Source organism: Staurois parvus, unplaced genomic scaffold (assembly GCF_062004578.1).
Source record: "Staurois parvus isolate SC_StPar_1 unplaced genomic scaffold, SC_StPar_1.0 ptg000120l, whole genome shotgun sequence".
NCBI lineage: Eukaryota > Metazoa > Chordata > Amphibia > Anura > Ranidae > Staurois > Staurois parvus.
Window position 1 is genome coordinate 5301168 of NW_028317916.1, and position 12761 is coordinate 5313928.

Sequence of the window (12761 nt, forward strand, 5' to 3'; positions counted from 1 at the left end):
GGCAAAAAAAAACCCCAGCAAAGCACGATCCAATTTGCTCCTGCTGGGAAAAAAATTTGTTCCTGATCCTCCGAGAGGCAATCAGATATTCCCTGGATCAACGTTACCCATAAATGTTAGTATCCAGTTATATTCTGTGTGTCTAAGAAACAATCCAGGTCTTTTTTGAAGACATATATTTGAAATATTTTGGCCATATTCAATATATTTCAAAATATATATATATATATATATATATATATATATATATATATATTGCATTTTGAAATGCATTTAATTACAAAATATCTGAAAAATATTTTTAAAAATACATTTCAAATATACTATATGTCTTTAAAAATACAAATCTACATTTTTGGAATGCATTTACAAATATATGTAAAAATATATGTTAAAATGACTTTTTTAAATGTTAAAACAAATCAGAAGAATATGTTTAATTTATTTTTTTTTAAATAATTTTCATATATTTTGCAATATATAAAAAATGCATTTCAACATACACTATATATTGAATATGGCAAAAATTGTATCATTTCAAATATATGTTAATATATTTGGGAAGAATATTTTTTAAATATATTTCAAATATATTTCTCTTTTTTCTGCCAGGAAAAATGTTTCAGATTAGATTGTAAGCTCCTTTGGGGGCAGGAAGTCATGTAAATGTTCTCAGAAATGCTCTGCAGATTTAATGTAAGCACTATGGGTAAAATAAATACAGTAAATGAGAGAGGCAGTTATGTTAATTACTGAAGTGTTACAGCGTACTTCATTATAAACTAACCTGTTCGTTTAGCCGCAATGTTACATGAATCAACATACATTATTTCCTGCCACATTCACACTGACAGCCATCAAAAGCCAGACAAAGTAGCCTAGTCTTCCTGAGGCCAAGCCAGCTGCCAGTACACTTGCTTTGTATTTGAAAGCCTACTAAATCAGCAGTCAGGAGCATACAGAACTCGCTTTATCATTTAACTGAATGAATCTGTGTCGTCCTTCACTATACAAATTTTTGGCAGGCAAGGTTGCTTAGAACAAAGGATATTCATCAGCCTGTGGGAAGACAAATCATAAAAAACACATTTCACATAAAGACTGATATTAAAATATATGAATAACTGCAATCAACTAGCATGACCATCGCTGAAATATTACCCGTATCAGACGTTCATATCCTCACATTATCGCGTTTTATAGAAAAATACCATTCAACCGAGCAGTAGTGGTATCTTCCCTCGGAAGGAAAAACATTCAATTATCGGATTGTGAACAAACATCTTTTCAAGGAAAAAATTTTTTCGATTTAATAACACAATTCGTGGGCATGAAAACAGCATCTGTGTGATTACTTAAAAGAAGTCTGAAAAACTATGTGTGCATTTTTCAATAACAGCATTCTAATAAAGACCCAGCTGTATCATTGTGTTTCAAACTGTTTTCAATTCAAAGATATGCTTTGCCTTTTTTAGTTGCCACCCCTCCGCAATTATACCTAATGGTGTTTGTCATTGTTGATGGCAATCTATTCACAGCTGTTGTGTACTTCTTGTGTATACAGTGCATTATGGTTAACCGTCTTTCCAGTTCAGGTTAGCAGTGCAGTGGTATCTAATGTACAAAATGTGCAGCCCCCCCATTAGCAAGTCTTGTGTGCTAAGACGTTAAGTGAATTTAATTAGGCATATATTCAGAATCATTCCTTTTTTTATTTTAAGCCAGTTATAAATTAAAAATTGCATTTGTAATGTGTTTGTACTTATGCAGCTTGAAATCAGGAATGGTTAATGCAAGTAAACACTGATTACTAGGGGAAAAGATTTTATGTCAGCATCCTGCAGTATTTATTTGAAGCATCTTTCCCAAATTATTTATCTTTCTAAATCACAAGTCTAATCTGAGCTGAACAGAGCAAGAGCTCTATGTAAACACTGGTAAACTACAAGCTGGGTTGGATCTAATTTGATATCTTTTCATGTAAAAAAAATGATGTAATGATACTGGTAAAGATAGGATAAAAGATGACAGCCTTGATTTTTTTGCAGCTATGGCTACAACATATTGAGCTTGACTTACTAAAGACACATAGAGTAAGCTGTTCACTTTGTAAAGGAATTTTCACTTTCCAGGGGAATTTTCTTTTAGCATAGTGAATAAGTGGGAGCTCTGCTGACTTTCTATCAGTCATGTGCAGAAAAAACAGCTGTTTTCATTATTTTCCTTGCACATGATTGGGTCTTCTTTGCAAAAATGTTTTCACCACATTCAGTAAACTATTGGAAATGCCCATGGCAAAGAAAAAAGCCTATTTGCCTTTAGTAAATTAACCTTCTTATTTACATATTTATTTCCCGTTAGTGACACACATGGAAGAAAAATATATTTGAAATATATGTTAAAAATATTCTTCCCAGATATATTGACATATATTTGAAATGCTACAATTTTGGCCATATTCAATATATTTCTAAATATATTTATATATATATATATATATATATATACATATATACATACTGCATGTTGAAATGCATTTTTTATATATTACAAAATATATGAAAAATATTTTTAAAAATATATGTACATTTTTTTTTCCATATATCTTGTCATAAAAACACATTTAAACATACAGTGTGTATATATATATATATATATATTTATTTATTGAAATATATTTTGAAATATATTGAATATGGCCAAACTTGTAGCATTTCAAATATATGTCAATATATTTGGGAAGCATATTTTTAACATATATTTCAAATATATTTTTCTTCCATATGGGGAGTCAGAGGGGTCGGGTTGCTAAAGGCAAGCAGGCTGTTGACTTACATGCAAGTTTTCTTATTTTTGGGTGAATGGGGTGAAGCTCTGCTGACTTCACTCATTCATTCATATGCCAGCAAAAATTGTTTTTATTTTCCTTGCATGTGATTGGCTTTCACTACATTCACTAAGCTAAGGGAGAATTCCCCGGTAAAGGCAAAAGCCTATTTGCCGTTAGCAAATCAACCCTATTTTTTTTTCTGGCAAGACACTGATGGATTTCATCAGAAGAAGTAAGCTGTGCACCAGCCATGGGTCCACAAGAGTAGTGTATATTGCTTGTGTTGTATATTACCACCTTCTTGGAAAACAACCAATCAGTAATAAACCAAGAAATGTATGCAACTGTATGACCAGACAGAGAAAAAGCACATGATTATTTTTTTTTGTTATGGGGGGGGGGGTTGCTGCTAGGAGGGAATGAAAGATTACATATACTACAGATGTGTGTGTAGGGAAGAATATATAGACTGCTGATGGAGGATAGTGTAAATGAGATGAATATATCTTGGGGGTAGAGGAGAGGGAGAAAAGTGGGGGGGGGGGGGGGAATGAATATTTTACTGGGAGGATAGAAAAAAATGAATTTATAGTTGGGGGAGGGTCAAACACTTTAGATGAAATCTATGGTCAGAGCCTACACTTTCATTTTATAACTTCAGCAATGCAATAGCAATACAAACAATTATTTAACAATACAAATATTACAAAATTTTCTTTTGTGTTGTGAGTTCCGCCTTTCTACTGGCCACCTCTTTCTACAACTTCCTGGATTCCCTGCATGTTTTGCAGCCTCTCCTCTGCCATTTACTTTCAATTTATAAGGGCTACATATCCCATTGTACCTTACTGCCTGCAAGCTGTAATTTCTGTACTCACTCCTCCTCCTGAAACTCCTCCTCTCAGCACCTCTGTAGTTCAGAAAGCAGGCTCTGTGAATTTTGTGACACAGCAGTACCTACTCACATGACAGTAAATAGGTGTCATAGAATTCAAAGAAGTAAACATGCAATGGTCTTCACAATGTAAGTTTGCAAACTTAAGATTGTTCACTTTATTAGGAGTAGGCTAGAAATAATCGAAATACAATGTGGAAATTAATATATGCTTTAAATTTAGACAATAGGTGTACTTTAAACACCCAATTAAGTTTGACAAATGTAAAAAATTTTCACCAATAAAAAGAAGATTTATATATCTAATGCTTGTACAAACAGCACTGTCACTTTATAAAAGGAAGTGGAAAACCCACCGATCTTACGGGGCCTAAAAAAAAAAACCTGCTGTATTAATGGTAGTGACAGACTTTGGCATAAAGGTCATTTTTTTTATTTTTCCCACAGTTCTGTATTAAGTCTGAAATAAAGATTATGGTGTCCTTTTATGAAACAAAGATCAGCAGCGATCCTGGGGAACGTTTGCTGATCTCCAATCATTAGTGGTTTAGGAAACAGAGATGATCAGTGGAAATGTTCTCCACTGATCATCTCAGCACACAGACTGCCAGTGTATGAAGGAGCGATGTCAGCCCTTCCCTGGTGATCTGTGTTCTCCCTCCAGATTCTCCAGCCCAGAGCTGGAGAATCGGAGGAACCACAAACGAAGCAGCGATAATTTACCTCTGCTTAGTAAACGGTGTTTGACTGATCTCTTACTGTAATCTCGGGATATTATAGCAAAAGCAACTGTTTTCCAGCGTTTGTAGATCGTTCTCCCTTCGTTCGGAGAACTGATCTACACCGCTTCATAAAAGGCATTCACAGTAGAACTGTGTTCTCCGAGAATGCCGGAGAACTGAGCAGCGGTAATTTACCACTGCTTGATAAGAGGACACCTACATATACCTTTATTAGGGTCTGCTTCAAACATTTTTATACAAGGACTGTACTGGTTTTGCAGATGGTATATTTAAAATACAACTAGTCAGCACCTTCAGAGAGCTCAAAAGCCACTTGCAGAGACAATGTTTAAATTACCTTTAATTTTTGAAATACCAATATAGGCAAATTCATTTCCAAAAAGGCAATTTTCAGAGGTAGTTATTTTCTTAAAAACAATGGGTTTGGTAGCCGTATGATTGCTGTGCATAGTGTTCATTTTGGGACATCCCTCCCACATTTGTCAACTGAGATGTAATTGGGGTGTAAAAATAAAAGTCTATGTAGAAGGAATACCTTAACATAGACACATCCCTCAACATCTGGCTCTTAAAATACATACATTTGCAAATAAAAAGTGTAGTGCAGTTTTGGATAGAGTGCTGTGGCTGTGGAAACTGTGGCTGTACTCCAGCAGGTCCACCAATAAATCCAATTATTGTGTGGCTGTATTTATGTTAGAAAAAGCTAAATGTACTTGTGGACCTATCTGAGAAGATACCTGAAACATTTATACCCAAACCATGTATTAAAATCATATAAGTTAAGAGGGCCTTTATTTTGAATGATCATTAGACACACTTTGTAGATCTAGGACGACTTGAAAACCATGTCTTGTTCTCTAAATCCCAAGGGAACCCTTTTCTTCCCTTCGGGATCTACTTTGCTTCCAGCGTTCCTACACTATTTGGGTATTCTACATTTTGAAACCATCAAAGACATATACAAGATGAATACTAGAACTGTTTTCTAATATCTCAAAATCAAACATTTTTTACAATAACATATTCAACAAGCTGCTAATTCCTCCTCCCTGGCTGTTTTGAGGGTGTGTTCTTTAACAAAGCTGCAGATCCTGGCCTTTTATTGCTGATGTATTCTTTGTTTTCCTCATCAACAGCCACTGCCCTCCTCTCCTTACTGGCCAACTGGGATTTAAACTGGGAACACCACACCACGGAGGAAAATGGGTTAGAATGTTGTGAAATGTAGCCAAGAGCTCCTCTAACATGTTGGCTGTGGAAGCAAACTACAAAGTCCTCCTCCACTAGTACTTAATTCCCCTGTATATTTCACAAGCAATTCCAACCCGCTCCCCACAACATTTTCATGATTGCTGGGTTGACAGACCCTTCAGATGCCATGGTGGGACTGCCCGAAAGCATGTAGATTTCAGATTAGAGTTTATCATGATATACATGGTCACGGGTAAATTCTTTTGTAAAAACCCTTCTGATGCACTCTTGCTTCGGCAGTCCCAGGAATGCACTGGCACTCAAGGTGTTAGCGGAGAGTGAATGCTAGTTGGACCCTCTCCTATGATGACACTTTAATGGTTAACTGAATACAGTACAATATTTCATCTTTTTGCCTAGTTCCCTGGATGTTTATATATGGACTTATTCCCATGGACTCACTACATGCATTGATGTATAGTATATTATGCTTCAAGAGTTTTTATGAGACACTATTTTCCACGTATTATTATTATTATACAGGATTTATATAGCGCCAACAGTTTGCTCAGAGCTTTACAATATAAAGGGAGACAATACAGCAACAATACAGTTCAATACAAGAGGGATAGGAGGACCCTGCTCCTTGGAGCTTACAATATAGGAACTTTGATTTATTTTTTATTTAGTAAGTGTATTTGTTGATATAGTTACACTAGTTTAATTACAGTTAGATACTGTGAAGTTTATCACATTACATGTGTTGCAGTATGTCAATTTTTTGTTGGTTTACACTGCACATTTTATGTTAATGGTTTGCTTGGTTTGTGGTGAATGCACAAGCAGTGTCAGTAGAAAACAGTTGTACACCTGTAGGTAGCACAGAGGACCTTTCATGAATTGTATTTTTGAACTATATAATTTTTTTTATAGGATCCTTCAATATTACGATGGCTTCTCTAAGCCTGCTGATTTCTTTATTCTGCTATTTATCCTTCAGATTTTCAAACACATTCTTAAAAACGATAAAAATTTATTGAGAAAAAAAATCATGGACGTTATAATGGAGTAAATTCTACAATACTGTCATGGATGGGAGGGGCTATATTTTACACCTTCAAACTTTAGTAGTTTTTAATTGGAAAATAGTCAACAAAGCATATCTAACCCAAGAACAAAAATGACATTGCAGCTTATCACTCCTGTGTGATGGCTACATTCTTTTTTTCACACTTTTTAAATTTATTTTAACCTGGTAATCCTGCCATTAACACACTTCCTGAGGTGACAACCATACTGGGCAGCATTGTCACCTTAGGAAAAGGATTGTGAAAGGACTGCATAAACCTGTGTTTTATTTTTTTTAGTGCTGTCAACTTGAGTCAGAGTCCTAGCAATGTGATAAATGAGAGTTCTAAAAAGAAGTCAGTATTGTACTAGTCTGGTGAAATCCTTCCAGTGTCATCCCCACAACTGTAGTCAATGTGTTCAACCATCTAGTAGCTGATCTCCCTCTGAGCCTGGTACCTTCAATCTTTCCAAACAATATTTCCCTCACCAGTGATCTCCCTCTTCTAACAGTGTAACCAAATTATGACAGTCATAACTTCATCATTTGAGCTTCTAGTGACATAGCTGGTTTAATCCCTTTCAAAATTGAAATATTAGTTCTATGGGCGGTCCATGGCGTTTATAAAACCTTCTCCAGCACCAAAGCTCAAATGGGTCAATCTTCTTTCTGTCTGGTTTTTGTTGTGTCCAGCTTCCACAGCTATAATTGACAACTGAGAAATTGAGTCCACCAACAAGTCTGATCTTCCTTTTGGGTGTAATTTCTTTACCATTGAATACTTTGTCAAGAGTCTTCATTGTGTGGCTACCAAGTGTTGCTTCTTTGTTTATGAAAGAGCCCAGCAGAATAAAATGCTTTACAACTTCTATTCTATTACCATCAAGCTCAAAATAGTCATCGTTTTCTGTGTTCTTGATCTATGTCTTATTCATATTCAATTCTAATACCATGTTTCAACTTTCATTTTTTACTTTTCTCAGTATTATTATTATTATAATACAGGATTTATTTAGCATCAACAGTTTACACAGGGCTTTACAATATAAAGGTGGACAGTACAATTACAATACAGTTCAATACAGAAGGACTAGGAGGGCCCTGCTTGTGGAGCTTACAATCTAGAGGGAGCAGGAGGTGGTACAAAAGGTAACAGCTGCAGGGGATGATCTGATGAAGGTGACTCAAGCACAGTTCTTGGGTGGAGTTGGCTTAGGCTCAGTAAACACAGCATATCTTCTTTGCTGCTGGTGGTGAGAATTGCATCATCTGCATAGTGCAGGTTGTTTATGTTTCTGTTGCCAACTTTGATACTGACAGACTCTTTTTCCAAATTTGCATTTCTGAACATGACACCTCATGTTATTGAAACCCATGTTATAACTGTATAATACCTCCCTCTTTTCTCTATAACAAGGGGAGGTGTTTTGTAATCCATGGAGATAACAGGGAACAATGGTCACTGATAACAGTCCAGAGGCAGAGAGCACAGGAAGTTACCAGCTCACAAAATTTCTGGTTGGATGAACAGCTATTTTCTTTTACACTCTTCAAACAGATATAATAAAACACTTTCATTGGTATATTTAAGCAGACCAAAAGGGAGCAAATAACAGAAATTTATTGTTAGAGTTTACATACACTTGGAGACTTATTTTCACCCTGTAGTTTGAAGTCAGATGGGTAATTTTTGCACTGTATCTTCTAATAGATGTGTTTATATTCGACTGTATTTTTCACCTTGGATTTAGTGTGAACTGCTACCTTTCTGTCAGATGAGCATGTTGTTGAATTATCACAAAAAGGTTTTGCAAAATCTAAGCACAACATTTTTCAAACTTTAAAGCAAAAGTTTATTGTATTAACAAATGATAAAATAATTGGTCCTATCTTGCAGAACGTGTACGTTCACCTAGCTAAACACTATTGAAGCGTTCAAGGCATTTTTTACACTTATTTGGTTTAAATACAGAGGGCAGTTATTGCTAATGTGTACATGGGTTTACAGTGATCATACAGACTGAAGGACAGCAGCATGAGCAGAAAGATAACCTTGTCAGTGCAAGTTTCTCCTTCTTTGACCAATCAGCAGGTAATGGGTATGACATTTTGACAAGCACTTTGGACTAAGTTGTTCTTCTGCTGCAGTGAAGGTCAGGGATATGGCTATGCTGTCTAGCAGGAGTGGCTGGACCATTAAATTGGCCATACAAAATTACATGTCTATGACAGGAAAAACAGTAAATATATACTGTATATATTTGGTGAGGGCATGGTTATTACTTTTGTTTTGTAGCTCTGAATCATGAGAATTCCATCAGGACTCTGCCTGCACAGAGTAAGAGCTTGTTTGCTCTTTGCATGTTAATGAAGGACACCTCTGGAGTCTCCAGTTTTCTGTCAAATTTCCCTTATTATGCACATTTGCAATGTAGGGACATTGCATGCTTTAAAACACTGTGCAATAACTTGTTACTATATAAATAGTAGAAATAAAAAAATGTAGTCCAACTGTATATTTAATTGATTGGAACTTTAATTGAAATACTTTATTGTGTTGGTTCAAAAATGTGTTCACTATTGAACTAGCTTGCTATAAAATCAAAGAGGACGATAGTTGTTGGCAAATCAAAGGATTTCTTGTACTCTTGGAAGAGTACACAGAGGCTAGCCTGATATGGGCTTTAGTATATATTTTCTGCAAATACACATAAAAAGGTAGTATATTATTTTTTTATTTTAAGTGCACCTTTGCCCAGGTTATGGACATTAAAAATGTATATTCTTAACAAGCCGTAAAAGAGATTTCAATTTTAATGCATGATCTCTCTAGCTGCTTTTAATGTGAAATAATCCATTCTCAAAGATCACAACAAAGACTCCATAGAGTCCAGTTTCAGTCTTTCTAACAGCTTAGAAACACCAGCTGTGATTTCACCTTAGGGGGCTGTCAGCCTGTCAAGATTTTTTTCTATCTAACACAACGCCTGTGAAAGTTATTATTTTTTTTTATCCTTATAGATACAGAGGTGACTAAGGGCTTGTATTAAAGTGGAAGTAAAGTCCATTTTATAAGTTGTACCTACAAGTAAGCCTATAATAAGGCTTACCTGTAGGAACAGTGAATATCTCCTAAACCTGCACCATTTAGGAGATATTCAAACAGCATGCAGCTGGTGACGTCACCCAAGCATTCACTCTGAAGGGACTGCACAGCGTGCTGGACCTTCAGAGCTCCATGCGGCAGCCAAGGGCTCCCACACGCATGCAGTGCATGTAGTGCATACTAGTATGCATTATGACCTAAACTTGCAGGGGGCCCATTATTTTATTTTTTTCGGGTAGTTTACTACTGCTTTAAATTGCTTTATTTTCTTGTTCAGGATTTGTAAACATTTTGGGATTGATTTACTAAAGGCAAATAGACTGTGCGCTTTGCAAGTGCATTTACTCCAGAGCTTAATAAACGAGGTTAAGCTTCCCTTTGCCAAGAATACTCAATCACATGCAAGGAAAATACAAAAAACAGCATTTTTGCTTGCACATGATTGGATGATAGAAGTCAGCAGGGTTTCTGCTCATTTACTAAGCTCTGGAGCAACTGCACTTGCAAAGTGCACAGTCTAATTGCCTTTAGTAAATCAACCCCATTGAATGATTTGGACACAGGTTCACCTTGACTATAGTAAATGACTATAAACATAATTTTCTGTTGTTATTTTACACCTATTTACAACTAAGTTCATTAAAAACATTTTAGTAATACAGTATCCGTAGTATCTCTTTTATAACATTATTTCTAATAATTGTAGTTTATCATTTAAGAAACTGTGTGTACTTTTTGCATGTGTGAATAACATATTACATAGAAGTGAGCAGGACTTGTTGACCTTAGACATGTTCTTAATCTTTCTCACACACCTTAGTATGTTTTCATTTTTAGCCATTTACGTTAACTTACAAACAATTAACTTACTATATTTACCTGGATTTAAATGAAGGTAAAGATAGCTAATTATAAGTGAAGCTTAATATAATAAATACATTAGCAAAATTAAATAAATGAAAAGTATGGGATGTGTAATGTCATGTAAACAATACCAGCATAGTGATAATATAATAAGTCACATGACATACTTAGTGTTAGAAATCAGAACATAAAAAAATAGGGAATGTTTGCTGTCATGGGCACAAAAACACAGGGAAGCAACCTTGTAGAGCTCTCAGCATATTAATATATTAATACACCTGTCTGTGGACATACAGTACATATTTATTCTTTAAGGCAAAATGTGATTTTTTTTTTTTGTTGACCAAATGGATACTTGAGGACCGACCTTAGAGAATTATTACAATAGTACAGGCAAAATACCCGTAAAAATATTTTTTACATAATATTAAATATTCCATATATTCCATAAATATTTCACTGATATTGTAGTCCCAATTGTATTCAAATAAATACGTGCAGGTAAAAATATTGTTTGCAAAACATATAGCTTGCCATGTCTCCATTTACTGAATTTGTCAGAACAGCGAAGTAGCTTTAATGGCTTGATTTAAAAGCTACAGTGGGTACTTATATGTGTCATATTTAGATCTATTGGGGATCAAATCAGTTCATTCATGTATAGATTTCTTTTATGTCTCCAGGAGTAGATTGCTTAGCTACCAATTGAGTTAATGTTCTGTTCTCTTGCTAACTGTAGAATATGCCAGAACATGTGACAAAATGTACTCCTATATACTGCTATGCACTCACATTTGGAACTTTCTAGTAGTAGTTGCTGATTTTACTAAAAAAAAACAGATTTTATTAAAACTGTACTTTCATTGTTCTAACTTTCCTTATCACATATTGGGCATTTTTCCTACAGCATCCCATGAAGATTGGAACTCTTGAACATTTAGGGCCTGTGTTTGCTTAGTTTGTAATATATATATATATTTTGTATAAACTGTACTGTTGTAATTGAAAATGTAAATTAATTTCAAGTTCGGGGCCCCACTGGAATAGTTTGATGTGTTAAGCTAAAAAGCTTTTTTACTCGATTTAAATGTTGAAAGTATTGTAGAATAGTTATGTAATATTTAATTGCATCAAGAGTAGTATTTGAAGCAAATATATAGCCTCAAATACTGAAGAACACAGTTGTAAATGTGTAAACTGCAATGACATATGAGCTCAAAGGACCTGCGTATAGGACCCCGATTTACTTTCTATGCTATATGCTCTTTGAGACTCATGTTTTGAGTTGCAGAATCCTATCAGTTTAAATGTCCTGGGGTGACAGCACAGCAACTACCATCATTCCAGTATCATAAAAAAAAGGTTTAAGCACTAGAGCTTATTAATGCTCTTTAAACATTGTTTATTAGGTTGCATTATGTAGAGCCTTCTTGCCCAGCAGTATAATAAGGTCCCGTACTGTACGTATTATGAATAATGTATGAATATTTCTTTTTATGACCTAGAATCATGAATTTGTGGATGAGCAGACATATGAAGAAAACTGCATGGAAGTGTCTACTATAAATAAACCAAGGAACCACAGTCCCTCTTCGTCTTCGCACCGTGACGGAGGTAGCTTTTGCTGTACTAGACGGAATAAAAAAAATCTGCGCATTCCAAATGCTAATATAACACCATGCAGTCACCATGGAAGCCTTCAAGAGCTTAGTGCTATCCAGATCCAGCATATGGAAAGGACTCCCTTAACCAACAGGTGATACTTCACTGTCTACAAGTTAAAGTCTCAGTCAAACTTTTTTTTATTATTTATATTATTATTATATATTTTTTTTCGTATTATCCACAATGTGTAAAGGGGCATTGCACAACTGGTAGCAATACTAAACATAAAGTACAAAAGGCCTTTGCACTCCATCAAGAAGATTCACACTGCCTTTACAGTTGGTGACCAAACATGTTTTAGGCCAGTCTGTTGACATCCAAGACTAATGTTTATTGGACAACCGATCTTGTGATGTATGGACAAAATAGCTTACCCATTGACCTTACATACTATT

At 35.1% G+C, this 12761-nt stretch overlaps 1 protein-coding gene across 2 annotated transcripts in view; it reads left to right on the top strand.

The window, feature by feature from the left end:
* KCND2 (potassium voltage-gated channel subfamily D member 2) overlaps positions 1–12761 on the top strand; it is a 530430-nt gene that overhangs the window by 471854 nt on the left and 45815 nt on the right. For both annotated transcript variants that reach the window (XM_089672105.1, XM_089672106.1), the window contains one exon: positions 12207–12457. In XM_089672105.1, coding sequence (XP_089528231.1) covers positions 12207–12457 — 251 coding nt within the window. The remainder of the gene's footprint in view (positions 1–12206; positions 12458–12761) is intronic.